Source organism: Lynx rufus, unplaced genomic scaffold (genome assembly GCF_022079265.1).
Source record: "Lynx rufus isolate CCGP_SWC_20201006 ecotype Redwood Valley unplaced genomic scaffold, mLynRuf1.p SCAF_9, whole genome shotgun sequence".
Lineage (NCBI taxonomy): Eukaryota > Metazoa > Chordata > Mammalia > Carnivora > Felidae > Lynx > Lynx rufus.
In genome coordinates, this window is record NW_025814897.1 from 55,800,805 (window position 1) to 55,813,408 (window position 12,604).

At 55.4% G+C, this 12,604-nt stretch overlaps 1 protein-coding gene across 1 annotated transcript in view; it reads left to right on the forward strand.

Annotated features, from left to right (window-relative positions):
* LOC124505923 (guanylate cyclase D-like) overlaps positions 1 to 10,956 on the forward strand; it is a 105,801-nt gene extending 94,845 nt beyond the window's left edge. The window contains exons 17-21 of the mRNA XM_047071976.1: positions 4,132 to 4,306; positions 5,336 to 5,434; positions 6,270 to 6,364; positions 6,683 to 6,768; positions 10,603 to 10,956. Coding sequence (XP_046927932.1) covers positions 4,132 to 4,306; positions 5,336 to 5,434; positions 6,270 to 6,364; positions 6,683 to 6,768; positions 10,603 to 10,711 — 564 coding nt within the window. The 3' untranslated portion in view covers positions 10,712 to 10,956. The remainder of the gene's footprint in view (positions 1 to 4,131; positions 4,307 to 5,335; positions 5,435 to 6,269; positions 6,365 to 6,682; positions 6,769 to 10,602) is intronic.
* Positions 10,957 to 12,604: the final 1,648 nt, after the last annotated feature.

A 12,604-nucleotide genomic window follows, 5' to 3' on the forward strand; every position in this document is an offset into this window, starting at 1 on the left:
CCGTATGGTTCTAACCTAACCCCCTCTGTCCCCAGTGCCTGGCAAATCCAACACATGGTAGGTTTTCCGGAAATACATATTGACTGAGTGAAGAGCTCGCTGAGGCCCAGAGGGGAAAGTGACTTGCCCAAGGTCACCCAGCCCGTAGGTGGCAGAGCCAGGACTAGAACCCGCAATGTCTCCCGCCACGGACTGGGTCTGTCCACTCTACCACCCTGCCGCACACTGAGCCTCAGAGACCTGAGCCACCGACATGCCAAGGACACAGCTTCCCTCCTGCTCCCCATTCTGGAGCCTGTACTCCTGCCTCAGCTCCTGGTTCTGAGATGTTGTCTCTCATGCTGGCTGAGTTTCCCTCTTGCTTCCAGAGCCGCCCTGGCCCTGTGGGCCCCAGGAAAAGATTCCTCATCTCATCTTGCTGAACCCCGCAGCTTTGATGTGCCCTGAGTTACCTCTGGCCTTGCCTCTTCCTCTCCTGTTAATCTTTTCTCACACATGTGCCCCTCCCCGCTCTGAATCATACTTTCTGATCTGCTCTGAACTCTGGCCAAGAGGTCTGCATCTTTCCGGCAGGATGAAATGGAATAAAACAAGGCCCGCACACCCCTCCAGATGTGGGGAAACAGGCGGCCTGTTCCTGACGATGTGTGAGCGCGTCTCTCATCACTCACGCCATCCGCCTCGGTTTCCCCTTCGTCCCCAGCAGGATCTGGTTACGGCTCTTTAATCCAGGCTGGGTTGGGAGGCAGCCAGGCAATCATTTCCTGGTTCTGCAGGGGTTTGTGATTCCCTCCCAGCACGCACTGAATGAGCACTTTATGCACATAGCTCCAGCAGAGCCCGTGTGGGCTACAGGGGTGGAGGGGACTTACCCTAGCCCCTCAGCCCCAGCGGGAGAGACCGGCCTTAGCCATACTGCCAAGCGACCCTGGGCAAATCACTTTACCTCTCCGAGTTCCAAGCACCCATTTGTAAAAAGAGGTGAAATTGCCTATTATGGCTTAGGATCGTTTTACAGAGCGAGCAGCGTGAGAGGAAGGGCTACGGATCATTCGTCCACCAACGCCATGACGACCACCACCACGAGCAGGTGCCGAGGCCTCTCCCTGAAAGCACAGATGGGGCAGAGGTCTGGGGTGGGCCCCAGCGTTAGTGAGGCATCTACAGAGGACTCGCCCAGCCAAGGGACTATCACAGGGTATTTCGTTCAACCCTCGCAATGGCCCTCAGAGGAACGGACCATTATCCCTTCAGATGCAACACAGGTTCAGAGGGGTAAGTGACTAGCCCAAGGTCACACGGCAAGTCAGTGGTGGAGTTGGAGTTCACATCTGTGTTTTGCCAGTATGGAAACCTTTGCCCTCGCTTCTCTGGCTGTGTTCTCCCAACCACAGAAGGGCCACGCCTGCGTATACCCTTGCGCGCTGCTGAGTGCCGACTATGATAGGAGTCTCTGAGTGATCATCTTCATGGGTCTGAGCTCCTAGAGAGTGGGGCCTGTGCCTGATCGTCTTGCTGTCACTGGAGTTGTAGGGGTGATTATTAATGACACTACAGGCAGGTGGAGGGCAGTCTAACAGCTTAGAGACACCACCATGTGCTTCTCCTCCCCAGTCCGGACCTGGGGTCGCCCGACTGAGGCAACGCTGGGTCTCCAAAGCAGATGTACCGTCCCTGAATTTCAGCTGTACGCTCGGCCGCTGACTCAAAGTCAGGCCAGCGAGCTGTAGTTCTCCGGGGCTGCCTCTGGGAGGCCAAACTGACCTACGCACAGGTGCTGACCACGTGCAGGGCAGTCGCTGAGGAAAACCCCACACAGCAGGCACTGTCCCCAAAAGAGAGAGAGAAGGGGCGCAAGCCATGCGTATCAAGAGGCAGCACAGCCTACGGGCTCTGGGGCTGGACTGATCAAGGTCACATCTGCACTGTGTGACATGGGCAAGTGGCTCAATCCCCCAGCCCGATGTCCACCTGCAGAATGGCAACGGTAATGGTGCCTACCTCACAGAATTCTTGTGAAGGTCTAACGAATTGATGTTTGTAAAGGACTTGGAACGACATCTGGCATGTGATAACTGCTATACCAGTATGTAAGCGCTTCGTCCTTTCAATCTTGCCAATCAGATAATGGGTTCTTCCTCCTGTGGGAAGAGGTGGGTGGGCAGAGGGAAAGCCAGGGCTCGCTCATATTTTTCCCTCCTGGCGCATGGGGTGGGAGGTCTTTCTCCTTTGTGAAAATGTACACAGTGGGGCGTAGCCATGTGCCCGACCCGTGCCACGTTCACCGCCAGCCCCCAAGTGCAGGGTGGACAGCCGCAGGTGATGGAGAGGCAGACGGGGCTCACGGCCCAGAGGAGGGAAACATCTGGTGACCAGGAAGATTTTAGGGACTCCACGAAGTGTGAGCTGGGGTGATGGAGGGCTTGGATCTCGACAAACAGGGACTGAGAGAGAGCATTTCGGGCAGGGGGACCAGGCCATTGAGCAAGCCCTGAGTGTCTCTGCGGACAGCAGAAAGGTTCCCATTGGTGGAAGCATGGGGAACGAGGAGTGACCGTTAGCATTTCGTCAGGAAATTCTGCAGATCACAGGAGTCCCTGACTGCCAGGCCACAGGGAGCAAATTTAAGTATCTAAACAGAATGTGGCATGATTAGGGCAGATCACTTCCTGGCGGTGGGGTAGAGGTCGCCTGGGAGGGTGAGGGGGAGGTTTGGGGAACATGGGTAGTAAGGCACAGTCTACAGCAAATGTTGTGTAAGAGATTTATTGAGTTGCAGTGCCCCCTATGGTCAGGGGAAGTATTGATTATGATTATGATTATGATTACAATTATGATTATGATTATTTGCACACCAGGTGCCAAGGGAGAGCAGATGTTGAGAGCTTGCCAGGACCTGCTCTCCAGGTCCGGGAGGTGCCAGCATTTGCTGGCTTTGGGAGAGGCAGTGCAGGAGCTGGGCTCTTCATCCTGGAGAGGGGAAGACTTGGAGTGTAGAGTCACCATCTTCACCTTGGCTGGCCTGGCCTGTGGCAGGGAGGAGGGCCACGGTGCACATCTGTATCCCCAGTAGCTGGAACAGGGCCTTCGGAAGAAAGAAGGTGCCTGGGAACGCTTTGTGGCTAGAGTTCAGGAGCTAGAACTGAGAGCAGCGGGTGGAAGGCAGGTTTCTATTCCACTCAACTTTTGAAAGTCAGAGTTGCCTAGAGGGAAAAGCAGCCACCTCTAGAAGGGGGGGCTTTCGCATCAAGAGGTGTAAGCAGGCCAGGCCAGCCACTGAAGAGGCAGGCGGGTGGCCTTCAAAGCCCTTCTGAGACTGTGGGATTCTTTCATCCCCACAACCATCAGCCAAGGAAAGGATGCTGATGATGGCGATGGTGATGGAAGTCTCCATCCACTGAGCATCTATGATGAGCCTAGTTCTTTGTAAAAATTTTTTTGGGTAACATACAGTGTAATATCAGTTCCGGGTGTAGAAGTTAGTGATTCGGCACTTCCATACATCACCCGGTGCTCATCACAAGTGCCCTCCTTCACCCCCATCACCTGTTTCACCCATCCCCCTGCCCACCTCCCCTCTGGTACCCAGAGCCTAGTTCTTCCAACACTTTATCTTTCATATGCATTCCACCTAAGAGGAAACAGGCTCGCACAAGTGAAGTGGTCTGCCCAAGGTAAATGGCAGAGCCAGGGATTGAACCCGCATCTGTAGGATTCCAACACCTACATTTTTTTCCTAGTACACCTTGGAAGGCATACTAGGTATACTTATTTTCCAACCCCCTGGGGTGTATATGCATCCAATATACATGTATTCCTCTCCAGATGAAGTCCTGATCTGCTGCTGTGGCCTTGTGCAGACGGGGCGCCAGGTCCGATGCCAACGGGCTCATGGCCCGGGGCCAGAGAAGCCCAGATAGCCACAGTCAACTGCAGTTCAGACCAAGGCAATGTGAAGCGTGCAGATCTAAGTGCTGCTAGAGCACCTGGGACGGGAGGCCTGGTAGAGACGACGCTGTGGGCCAGAGACTTGAGGGGTGGGTCAGGGCTCCCCAGAAGGGCCTTGTGTGAGCTGGGACGGTCCAAGGAGGGCGTGTTCTTGCACTGGAGCGTGAAGGCTGTGACTTCTAGGTGGAGACCATCGGGGATGCCTACATGGTGGCCTCAGGGCTGCCCCGGCGCAACGGGAGCCGGCATGCGGCCGAGATCGCCAACATGGCCCTGGACATCCTCAGCTCTGTGAGAGGCTTCCGGATGAGGCACGCGCCCGATGTACCCATTTACATCCGGGCTGGTCTGCACTCAGGTACAAACCGGGGACTGTGGGGGCGACGGGCCACGTCAACCTCCCAATCATTCCAGGGGCATTGGCTGGGGCAACCCCAATGGTGTGCTTCTAGAATTCTGAGATCCTAAAACTCTAGGATAGAAAATTTTACATTCCTTTTGTTCTTCTATTATTTGAAGGTTCTAAGATGTTATAAGTTAAAGAATCTGTGACGCTGGGTTTCATACACACACACACACACACACACACACACACACACACATTTTGTCTCAGCATCTGTCAAAGCTATTTTGAGTTCATATTGAGGAGCTGATAGTCTGATAGGAGAGGCAGGACAGAGACCTTCTGTGGTTCTGCAAACAACTAAATGTTTGCTGGGATGGGTCTAGGAGAGACCTTGGGGCATCCTTCTCAGGTCCCCACCCCTTCCTACCTCCATGGTTTCACCTGCAGGATAAAGTCCAAATTCCTGTCCCCGCACCCCCCTCCCCACCCCGCCCCATCCTCCCAGGCCCTTGTTATGCCCTCCGACATCATCTCTCACCACGTCCTACTTGCCGTCCTATCCAGACTCAGCTGCTTGCCGCTTCCCTCAGACCTGTGGGCTCTCTGCCTTTGTGCCTTGGCACCTGCCATGCCCTGCCCACTCATTCTCTCATCCTTCAAGACATAGCTCATGCACTGCCTCCTCCAGGAAGTCCTCTGGGCTGGGTCAGACTCCCTTCTGGGGCCAGCACAGCTCTGGTGCCTCCATTTGACAACATCGATCACAGTTTACACGTCTCCCCCACCAGGCTGGGAGTTCCCCAAGAGCAAACGCTGGCTCTGATTTATCTGTGTGCCCACCCCCACCCCTGGCACAGAGACTGGCACCAATATCCTCTCTTCTCTGGGTATCACTGGAGACTCCATATAGCTTCATCTTCACCCCCCAGCTGGAGCCCAGGATGTGTTGACAGCAGAGGGGGTGGGCAAGGGCAAACTGTCATGGGAACTTCCCTTGGGTCCAGGACCTCCTGGCGCTCACCGGACACATTTGAGTTTCAGGGCCCTGTGTGGCAGGGGTCGTTGGTCTCACCATGCCTCGGTACTGCCTCTTTGGTGATACTGTGAACACCGCATCCCGGATGGAGTCCACAGGACTGCGTGAGTGTTATATTTCTATCTTGCCTGGGTAAGGACTCTCAGTGACCCCTGCAGCCTGGCTGTTTGAAAGAGTGCTTAGTAACCAAATCACCACCTGGTGGCAGTGTACCTTAGTTGTCAATGAAACAACTGTAAGGAGATCACGTAGGTCGCTGGTTCTTGTAACTTTCCATGGGGCTTTTGGGATGATCTCGTGAGAGAATTAGCCGAGAGGAAACAATGACTTGGGAGGCAGGAAACCTGGGTCCTAGCCCCTTCTGCCACCGGCTTGTCCTTGAAAATACTCTTCTCTAGGCCTGGGTTTCCACACCTTTACAATGAGGAGACCCCTCTTGATTTTTCAATGTCATTTTAGGCCCTTGCTGGCATCAGAGGCCACACTGATGGCTTGGTTAGAGCAGCTGTCAAATCTGAAGTCCTGGGACAAGTGCTTCTTGTAGCTGCATGAGTTGTCTGCTCCCTAACGTCGTTTCGACACGTCCTGCGTAACTAGATGCAGTGGACCTACCGGGGAGTCCTGCTCTTGAAAGAAAATAACTGCTTGTCCCTCTGACTCCGTCTTCATTGACTTCCCTATCACTAAAAATTACATTCCTAGACATTCTGACTTCATCGCGAGTCCCTCTTAACACTCAATCTATGGAATCCGCTTTTCCTTGAGGCCCCTAGTGAGGCCTCTGGTCTACCAGAGGGACAGGAAGGTTAGGTGAAGGGTGGCGTATGAATCAGAACTGGGTGTATTACTGGCTGGAACTGGGGGTTAAGGGTCTTGATACTACGAAACACTAGGTATGCTGCCACCTGGTGGTGACTAGATTACTACCTCTCTGGCTAGCATACAGGATTCATGTCAACAGAAGCACGGTCCAGACGCTGCTCAGCCTGGATGAAGGCTACACAGTTGACATCAGAGGCCAGACTGAGCTAAAGGTGAGGGGACTCTCTTTCCTGGCATTGATGGAAAATCCAGTGTTTTGGGGCAGCGGGACAGATTCTCACTCATCTGATAGAGAAGGAAATGCCTGCCTGGAGTCAAGGATAGAGCCGATCGCCTTTACGTGTCTTAATCACTCCCCAAATTCTAAAAAAATATATTTCTTCCCGGGAGCCACTCCCTCTTTGACTCCTCATGAGAAGAAAGGCCGGGATGGAGAAGTCGCTTCTCCAGAGCTGTCTGGATCTGCGCCCTTTCCTCCGGCCTCACTCCCTGCCCGTGGCGTGCTCAGTCCCCTTTCCTCTCTCCTCCAGGGGAAGGGCAAAGAGGAGACCTACTGGCTGGTGGGGAAGGCAGGCTTCCCCAGGCCCCTCCCCACACCGCTGAACATCAAACCTGGGTGAGTAAGAGGAATTGCCCGCAGAGCTCAGCGTCTTTTGTTTGAAATTTGATATTTGTTATTTTTCTGATCATAAGAGTACTATTACCTGCCCGATGCGGAAAACTTGGAAAATACAGAATTCTTTCACGATGAAATAGTTACCTCTTTCCAGTCCCGAGAGACCGCTGCTGCTAGCCTGTTGCTGATGCGTTTGTTGTGGATGAGGTCATGGTGCCTGGATAATTTCTCATTCTGGTCTGTGCTGTCCGTAGGGTTCAGAGCCCTTTATAAACACACATTCGCAGTGACGGCATCGGGATCGCAACATGCGGGCGTGCGATGGTTAGGTCGGCCTTTCCCTCGGTGCTGGGCGCGTGACCGTCTCCCCATTTGGAGCCTTGGTAAAGACTTACTGGGCGTTTGATGTCAATTCGGACTGTTTCTGCAGATGAGGAATCTATAGATGAAAGGACACTCACACTTTAGGGGCCAAGTGAGTAAGATCCTCAGAGAGCTTGTGCCTGCCTGGCAGTTTGGCCCTTCCCTTTGTCCCCTGTCCTCCACGACCCTGCGTCCTTCCCAGAGGGCAATGGGGGTGGGGTGGCGAGGAAAGCAATAGGGCTCCACTGCAATGTGCTCTTCTCCCTTCCATTCAAGCAGTAGAAGGGTCCACAGGGGGGCGAGGGCAGGGCGCACGGGTGTTACCGGTGGCTGAAAATGACGGTTTCCTAGAACTGGAAAGGTCCTGGGGACCACAGGTGTGGAAGCTGAGCCCCACTAAGCAGCACCAGCATGTTGGAGCTTCCCGCCCAGGGTTTTCCATCACCAGAACTTCCAACTGGCTCCTCTCACCTCCTCCGGGATGGCCCTCCACCCAAGGCTGCCCCCCTTCCATCTCTCAAAGACAAGAAATGCGCGGGACACACACAGAGCGGGGTCCAGCATTGTAGGACAGGGGAGGGGGTGGGTAGGCACACACTGGGGTACTGGCCAGCATACAGGACACACAGGTGCACCCTTTTTCCAAGGACACCCCAGCTCCTGGGTGCAGAACCAGCTTATGCTCACATAAACGTCTCCATGCAGCCCAGTTTCTGTGCAGACAGTGTGCTGGGGCAGCAGTGTGGGGACAGGAACAGGGTATGGCCTGGGGCCTTCCCGTGTGCCATAGCTCCCTGGCTCACCCATCCCCAGGAGGACAGCCGTGGCCCTTTGTGGCCTTTTCTCGTCCATGAGGGTCCCCTGCTCCAGCCCACCTCTCTTGCCCCTCAAAGAGCAAGCCTCCTCTGCCTCACAGCCTTCCAGGTGCCCCCCACTCCCGCCCCCGTGGGGAGCGGTACTTCTCAGAAGGCCCGTCTGCTGACGCTGACTTCACTTCCTCACCCACCACTCCCTGCCCAGCCCCCGCAGTCTGACTTCCACTCCCACGCGCCCAGAAGACTCTGTGGTCACCAGTGACCTCCATCCATGTCACTAGATCCGTGGGCAGTTTTAGTTCTCAACTTGACGGCTCGACAGCATTTCCCCTTTGCCAGAAATATTTCCCTCTTCCCGGAAATATGCCCCAGGCCTCCCTGGCTCCCCAGCTGGGCTCCTTCCTCTCCAACTGACCCTTCGCAGGCTCCCCGCCAGCTGGCCAGCCCCGGACTCTGAAATGCAGGGGTTCCCTTCCCATCCAGATGCTGATGACATCCATCATGGGCCTTGGCCCCGCCTCCCCTCCGAGCTCTGGGTTGTACAACTCTTGCTGTCCCTCAGCAAGATCCTTCTGGAGCTTCACCTGGCAGCCTGGCCCTCCTCCAGGGCTCTCTCGTGGTGGGTGGCCTCGCCATCCTCAGTCAGAAAGGTGGAGGACGCTTCCCAGCAACCCTGCCTCCATCACAGCTCCACCGGGGGGCTTGGCTTTGGCACCTCTCTCCTGGCCCGGGCAGGGGCCGCCCCCCATCCGCTGTGCCCCTCCGCCCCCCACCTGGCAGCCAGAGGGAGCTCTTAAGACGAACACCAACATGATCAATAGGAAAGCCCCCTGTTTACTGAACAGACCCTCTAGGTCTTTCTACTGCTCTGAGGCTCAGGCCGGAACTCTTTCATGCTACCCTGGAGGCCCACTCCTTTGGGCCTGCCCCTGCCCCTGGCCTTGGCTCCCTGGCCACCTTCCACGGCACACCACCTGCTCCTCAGGGCCTCCTTGCCATTGCCGCAAAACACACTGAGCTGCTCTCTAACCTCAGGGCCTTTGCTCTTGCTATCCCCTGTAACGAAATGCCCTGGCGTGGTCCCTTCCCATCCTGCAGGCCTCAGCTCTGATGCCACTCCTTCACGAGGCGGCTCTGATCACACATGCTGAAGAAAGCCCTGCTGTCACCTCCTACCCATCTCCCGGCACTGCCTCCCCATAGCACTTGCTGCTTCCTGACTCTTGTTTTTTCGATTCATTTATGGAACGTTCCCCTGCTCACACAAGCCCCAAGAGATCTGGCCGTCTGATGCACCCACGGGTCTCCCAGTGCCGGGACCCCTGGAAGGTGAGCTCTCAAGCTCCCGCCGGCTTCCATCTGACCCCTGGCCCACCCCATCCTGGGAGTGGAATGGCAGGTCTGGCGAACATTTGTCATCCTGAGCTCGCTCAGCTGATGACTTTCCCACTCCCTGATGGAAACTTTAGAAAGCGCCAGAAACGTTTTCATCTTCTTGGCTCAGGGAGGGAAGAGAGCTGAGATTAGTCCCCGTGAACTCCACCTGACTTGGGAGCCTCCGAGGCCTTCGGGCAGGCAGGGGAGAATCGCCACCCACCTAGGCCCCCCGAATCAGACCCAGCATGCGGACACATGGGGCCCACGCACATAAGTGGGCACACACCTGTCGTGGGCCTCCGGTACATGCACACGTGGAAATGCCACCACGTGCCCCTCTGCGTGGCTGGAGATGAGATCACAGACAGACCAACAGATATACAGACACGGGATTCTCTCCTTCTCTCTGTCTCTCTAAAAATAAATACATAAATAACTTTAAAAAAGGGGGAAAAGGCAGTTTCCAAATTCTTACTTCAGCAATATACTGTAACTTGATTTTTTTTTTTAAAGCCAAGTTTTCTAAAGATGCTTTTATCCTTACTCTCCGTATTTGCCGTATCTACAGAAGCCATTTACCTTCGTGTATTTGGGGGTGTTTGGGATACCTTTTACCTTGGTGTATTTGGGAGCCAGTGAAGAGGAGGGGAAGGGGACAAAGCCCCCTTCCATGTGTTGGTATGGCCACAGCAGCAGTGCCCACGGAAGTGCCTCCTGTCACGTGTCACAGAGACGCTCCACAGAATGGTCGCTTCTCTTCCCTCTACGTCTGCCAACCAGGCTCAAAAGTGTCCCCTGCCAGGTTGATGTGAGGCCCTGGCTGTCACTGAGAGCCTTGTTCTCTTCTCCGTGCAAAGGTCATAACCCTAACCTACCGTTCTCCAGGCACGTATGGGAAGCAAATGAGAAAACGAAAGAGTGTGCATGGTGGGGGCCCAGCGTCCCTAACCCAGTTTGCCTCGTACCTCAAGATCCACAGAGCCCCTCGGCCCATGGCATTCTGGCTTCCCAAGCTCACATCTGGAGCAGGGGACAGACCTGGGGCTGGCTCCCCGTCTCCTGGGAGGCTGGACACGGAGCCCCCACATGCAAATGAGTCTCTACAACTCTTCACCTCCCTGAGCCTGGTCCGGGGTACGCCCGTGGCGGGGCTGCTGCCGGGATCAGGGGACGGCGCAGAAGCAGAAGCGGCTCCCCGTAAGCAGCTGGGGGCTCTCAACGCCCACCACTGTTGTTCTGGACGGCAGTTTTATTCTTCTTGTTTCTTCTGTCCCCCTAGGGATCCCTGGCAGGACCTCATAAACCAAGAAATCAAGGTGGCCTTTGCCAAAGCGCGCCAGGGTATGGCCAGGCCCAGGAGCTCGGGTCAGGCCTTCGCCGGGCCCTGAGGAGGAAAACAGTGGGGCAGAGGCCTGTCCCAGCCCAGAAACTCTTGTGCCTACGTACCCCCAAACCCTCCTTCTACTCCAATCCCCGCAGAGAATGCTCTTGCCCAGCAACCTGAAAGCCAACAGAGTGCTCGTTAAGAAGTGCCCTAGAGCGATATTAACTGATGCATTCCAGTATGAATCCTACGGGCAAACTTGCCTCTTGACACAAAAACAATAAAAATAGAATTATTCCCTCCCTTTCACGCCGTGCTTTGTTCTTGACAAATCGTTGGGACTCTGAGATCTTGTTATCATAGGGCTTATTATTCCTCACATGGAGAACACTGTTCCCACTGTATAGCCCAAGTGCCTGGGCCCAGCGGGAGGAGGTCATGTGTCCCAAGTGGCACAGCTGCCACAGGGAAAGACGGGGACCAGGAGCTGGAGCCAGGCAGAGGAGGGCCCCAGACTCAGCCGGGCGGTCTGTCGTCTCCGAGGACGGAGACTTTTGTCATTCCTAAAATGGGTGTCGAAGAGGCCCGCGTAAGACTTGTTCCCAAGACAGGGCTCGACCACAGCAAACACTGTAAGTATGCCGCCCCCTTCCCTTCCTCTCCTGCCCTAGCCTGCCTAACCCTTTGGGTATCTGAGAGCACTGCGTTGGGAGTCTAGGTCTTGGGCTCCCAGAATCTCAGGGGAAAGAAGGGGAGCGGAGTGATAATTCCTTAGTTCTTAGGAAAATGAGACTTCTGTCTTACAGGAAAAAAAGCAAACAAACCCAAACCAACTCATTAAAGCGGCTTCTAACATCAAAGAGTTGCTCACCAAACCCCTGAGGCTGATTTCAGAGCAGGCGGACTGGCGCAGGTGGAATTCATTTCCCTGACTGAGGGGAGAGGGCCAGGGGCCAGGGAGCAGGTTCAGCCCTAAACAAACTTGTCCTTCTTCAAAAGACCCCTCGGGAGGCAGAGCTGGCACTACACGGAACTGGGGGTCATTGGAAAAATACTCTGGTGGGGCTGTGCTCACAGAGGCTGCCTGTGTGTGTGTGTGTGTGTGTGCTCGCACACGCGCGCGCACTCACGTGCACACACAGGAGCAAGAGAGGAGATGTGAGAGGCCCATGGATGAGGTGCGAATGGGGCCATTAGCTGCTGTGTGGAAAGTGCTAGACTCAGCTTTGGGAGATGCCCCTCCTGAACTCCCGACCTACATGGCTTTGAGCCTAACCTTTTTACACCTCAGCTTCCTGAAATGCAGAACCCGGCCAGTCACCCTGAGCTCCTGGGGACAGTGCAAACGAGGAGCCAAACGAGGCTGCAGCGGGGTGTAGGAAGGAGGACCTGCACGCACCAGCTGTGGGACAAGCCCAGGGCTTTGTGCACGACCGCGTCTGCACCTGCACGCAGCCGTGTTGGTGGCGGGACAGAAGCTCGGCCCTGGGTCCCCTGCTGAACTCTGTGGCTCACGTTCAGCCTATGAATTTTCTCCCATCTTTAGGTGACCGCGAGGTCCCTCCGGGTCTGAGGCTTTGCGAACACAGTTTCCATGAGCACACGTGTGGGTCCGTGGAGGCCCGGTGTGCAGGGCAGACCCAGGAGACCAGAATTCAAACCAAGATTCTGGTTTCCTACCATGACCCGGGCAGGGGGTCTCTCTGTACCCTTAGCTGCTCACTGCACAGCGGAGACCAGGCCCCTGCCGTGCCTGCCTTATAGAGATGCTGTTGGGTCAGGGGGGACAACAGCTGTGAAAGCGTGCACATGTGTGTGAACAGCCCCGCATGGCTTCATGTGCATTATGTGGATGTTGGAGTTAAAAGGGCTCTGGGCAGGCGACTGACCCCATTCCTGTGTGTGCGTCTGCATCCGTATGTGTGTGCTTGTCTATGGATGTCCCTGTGCATGTTGT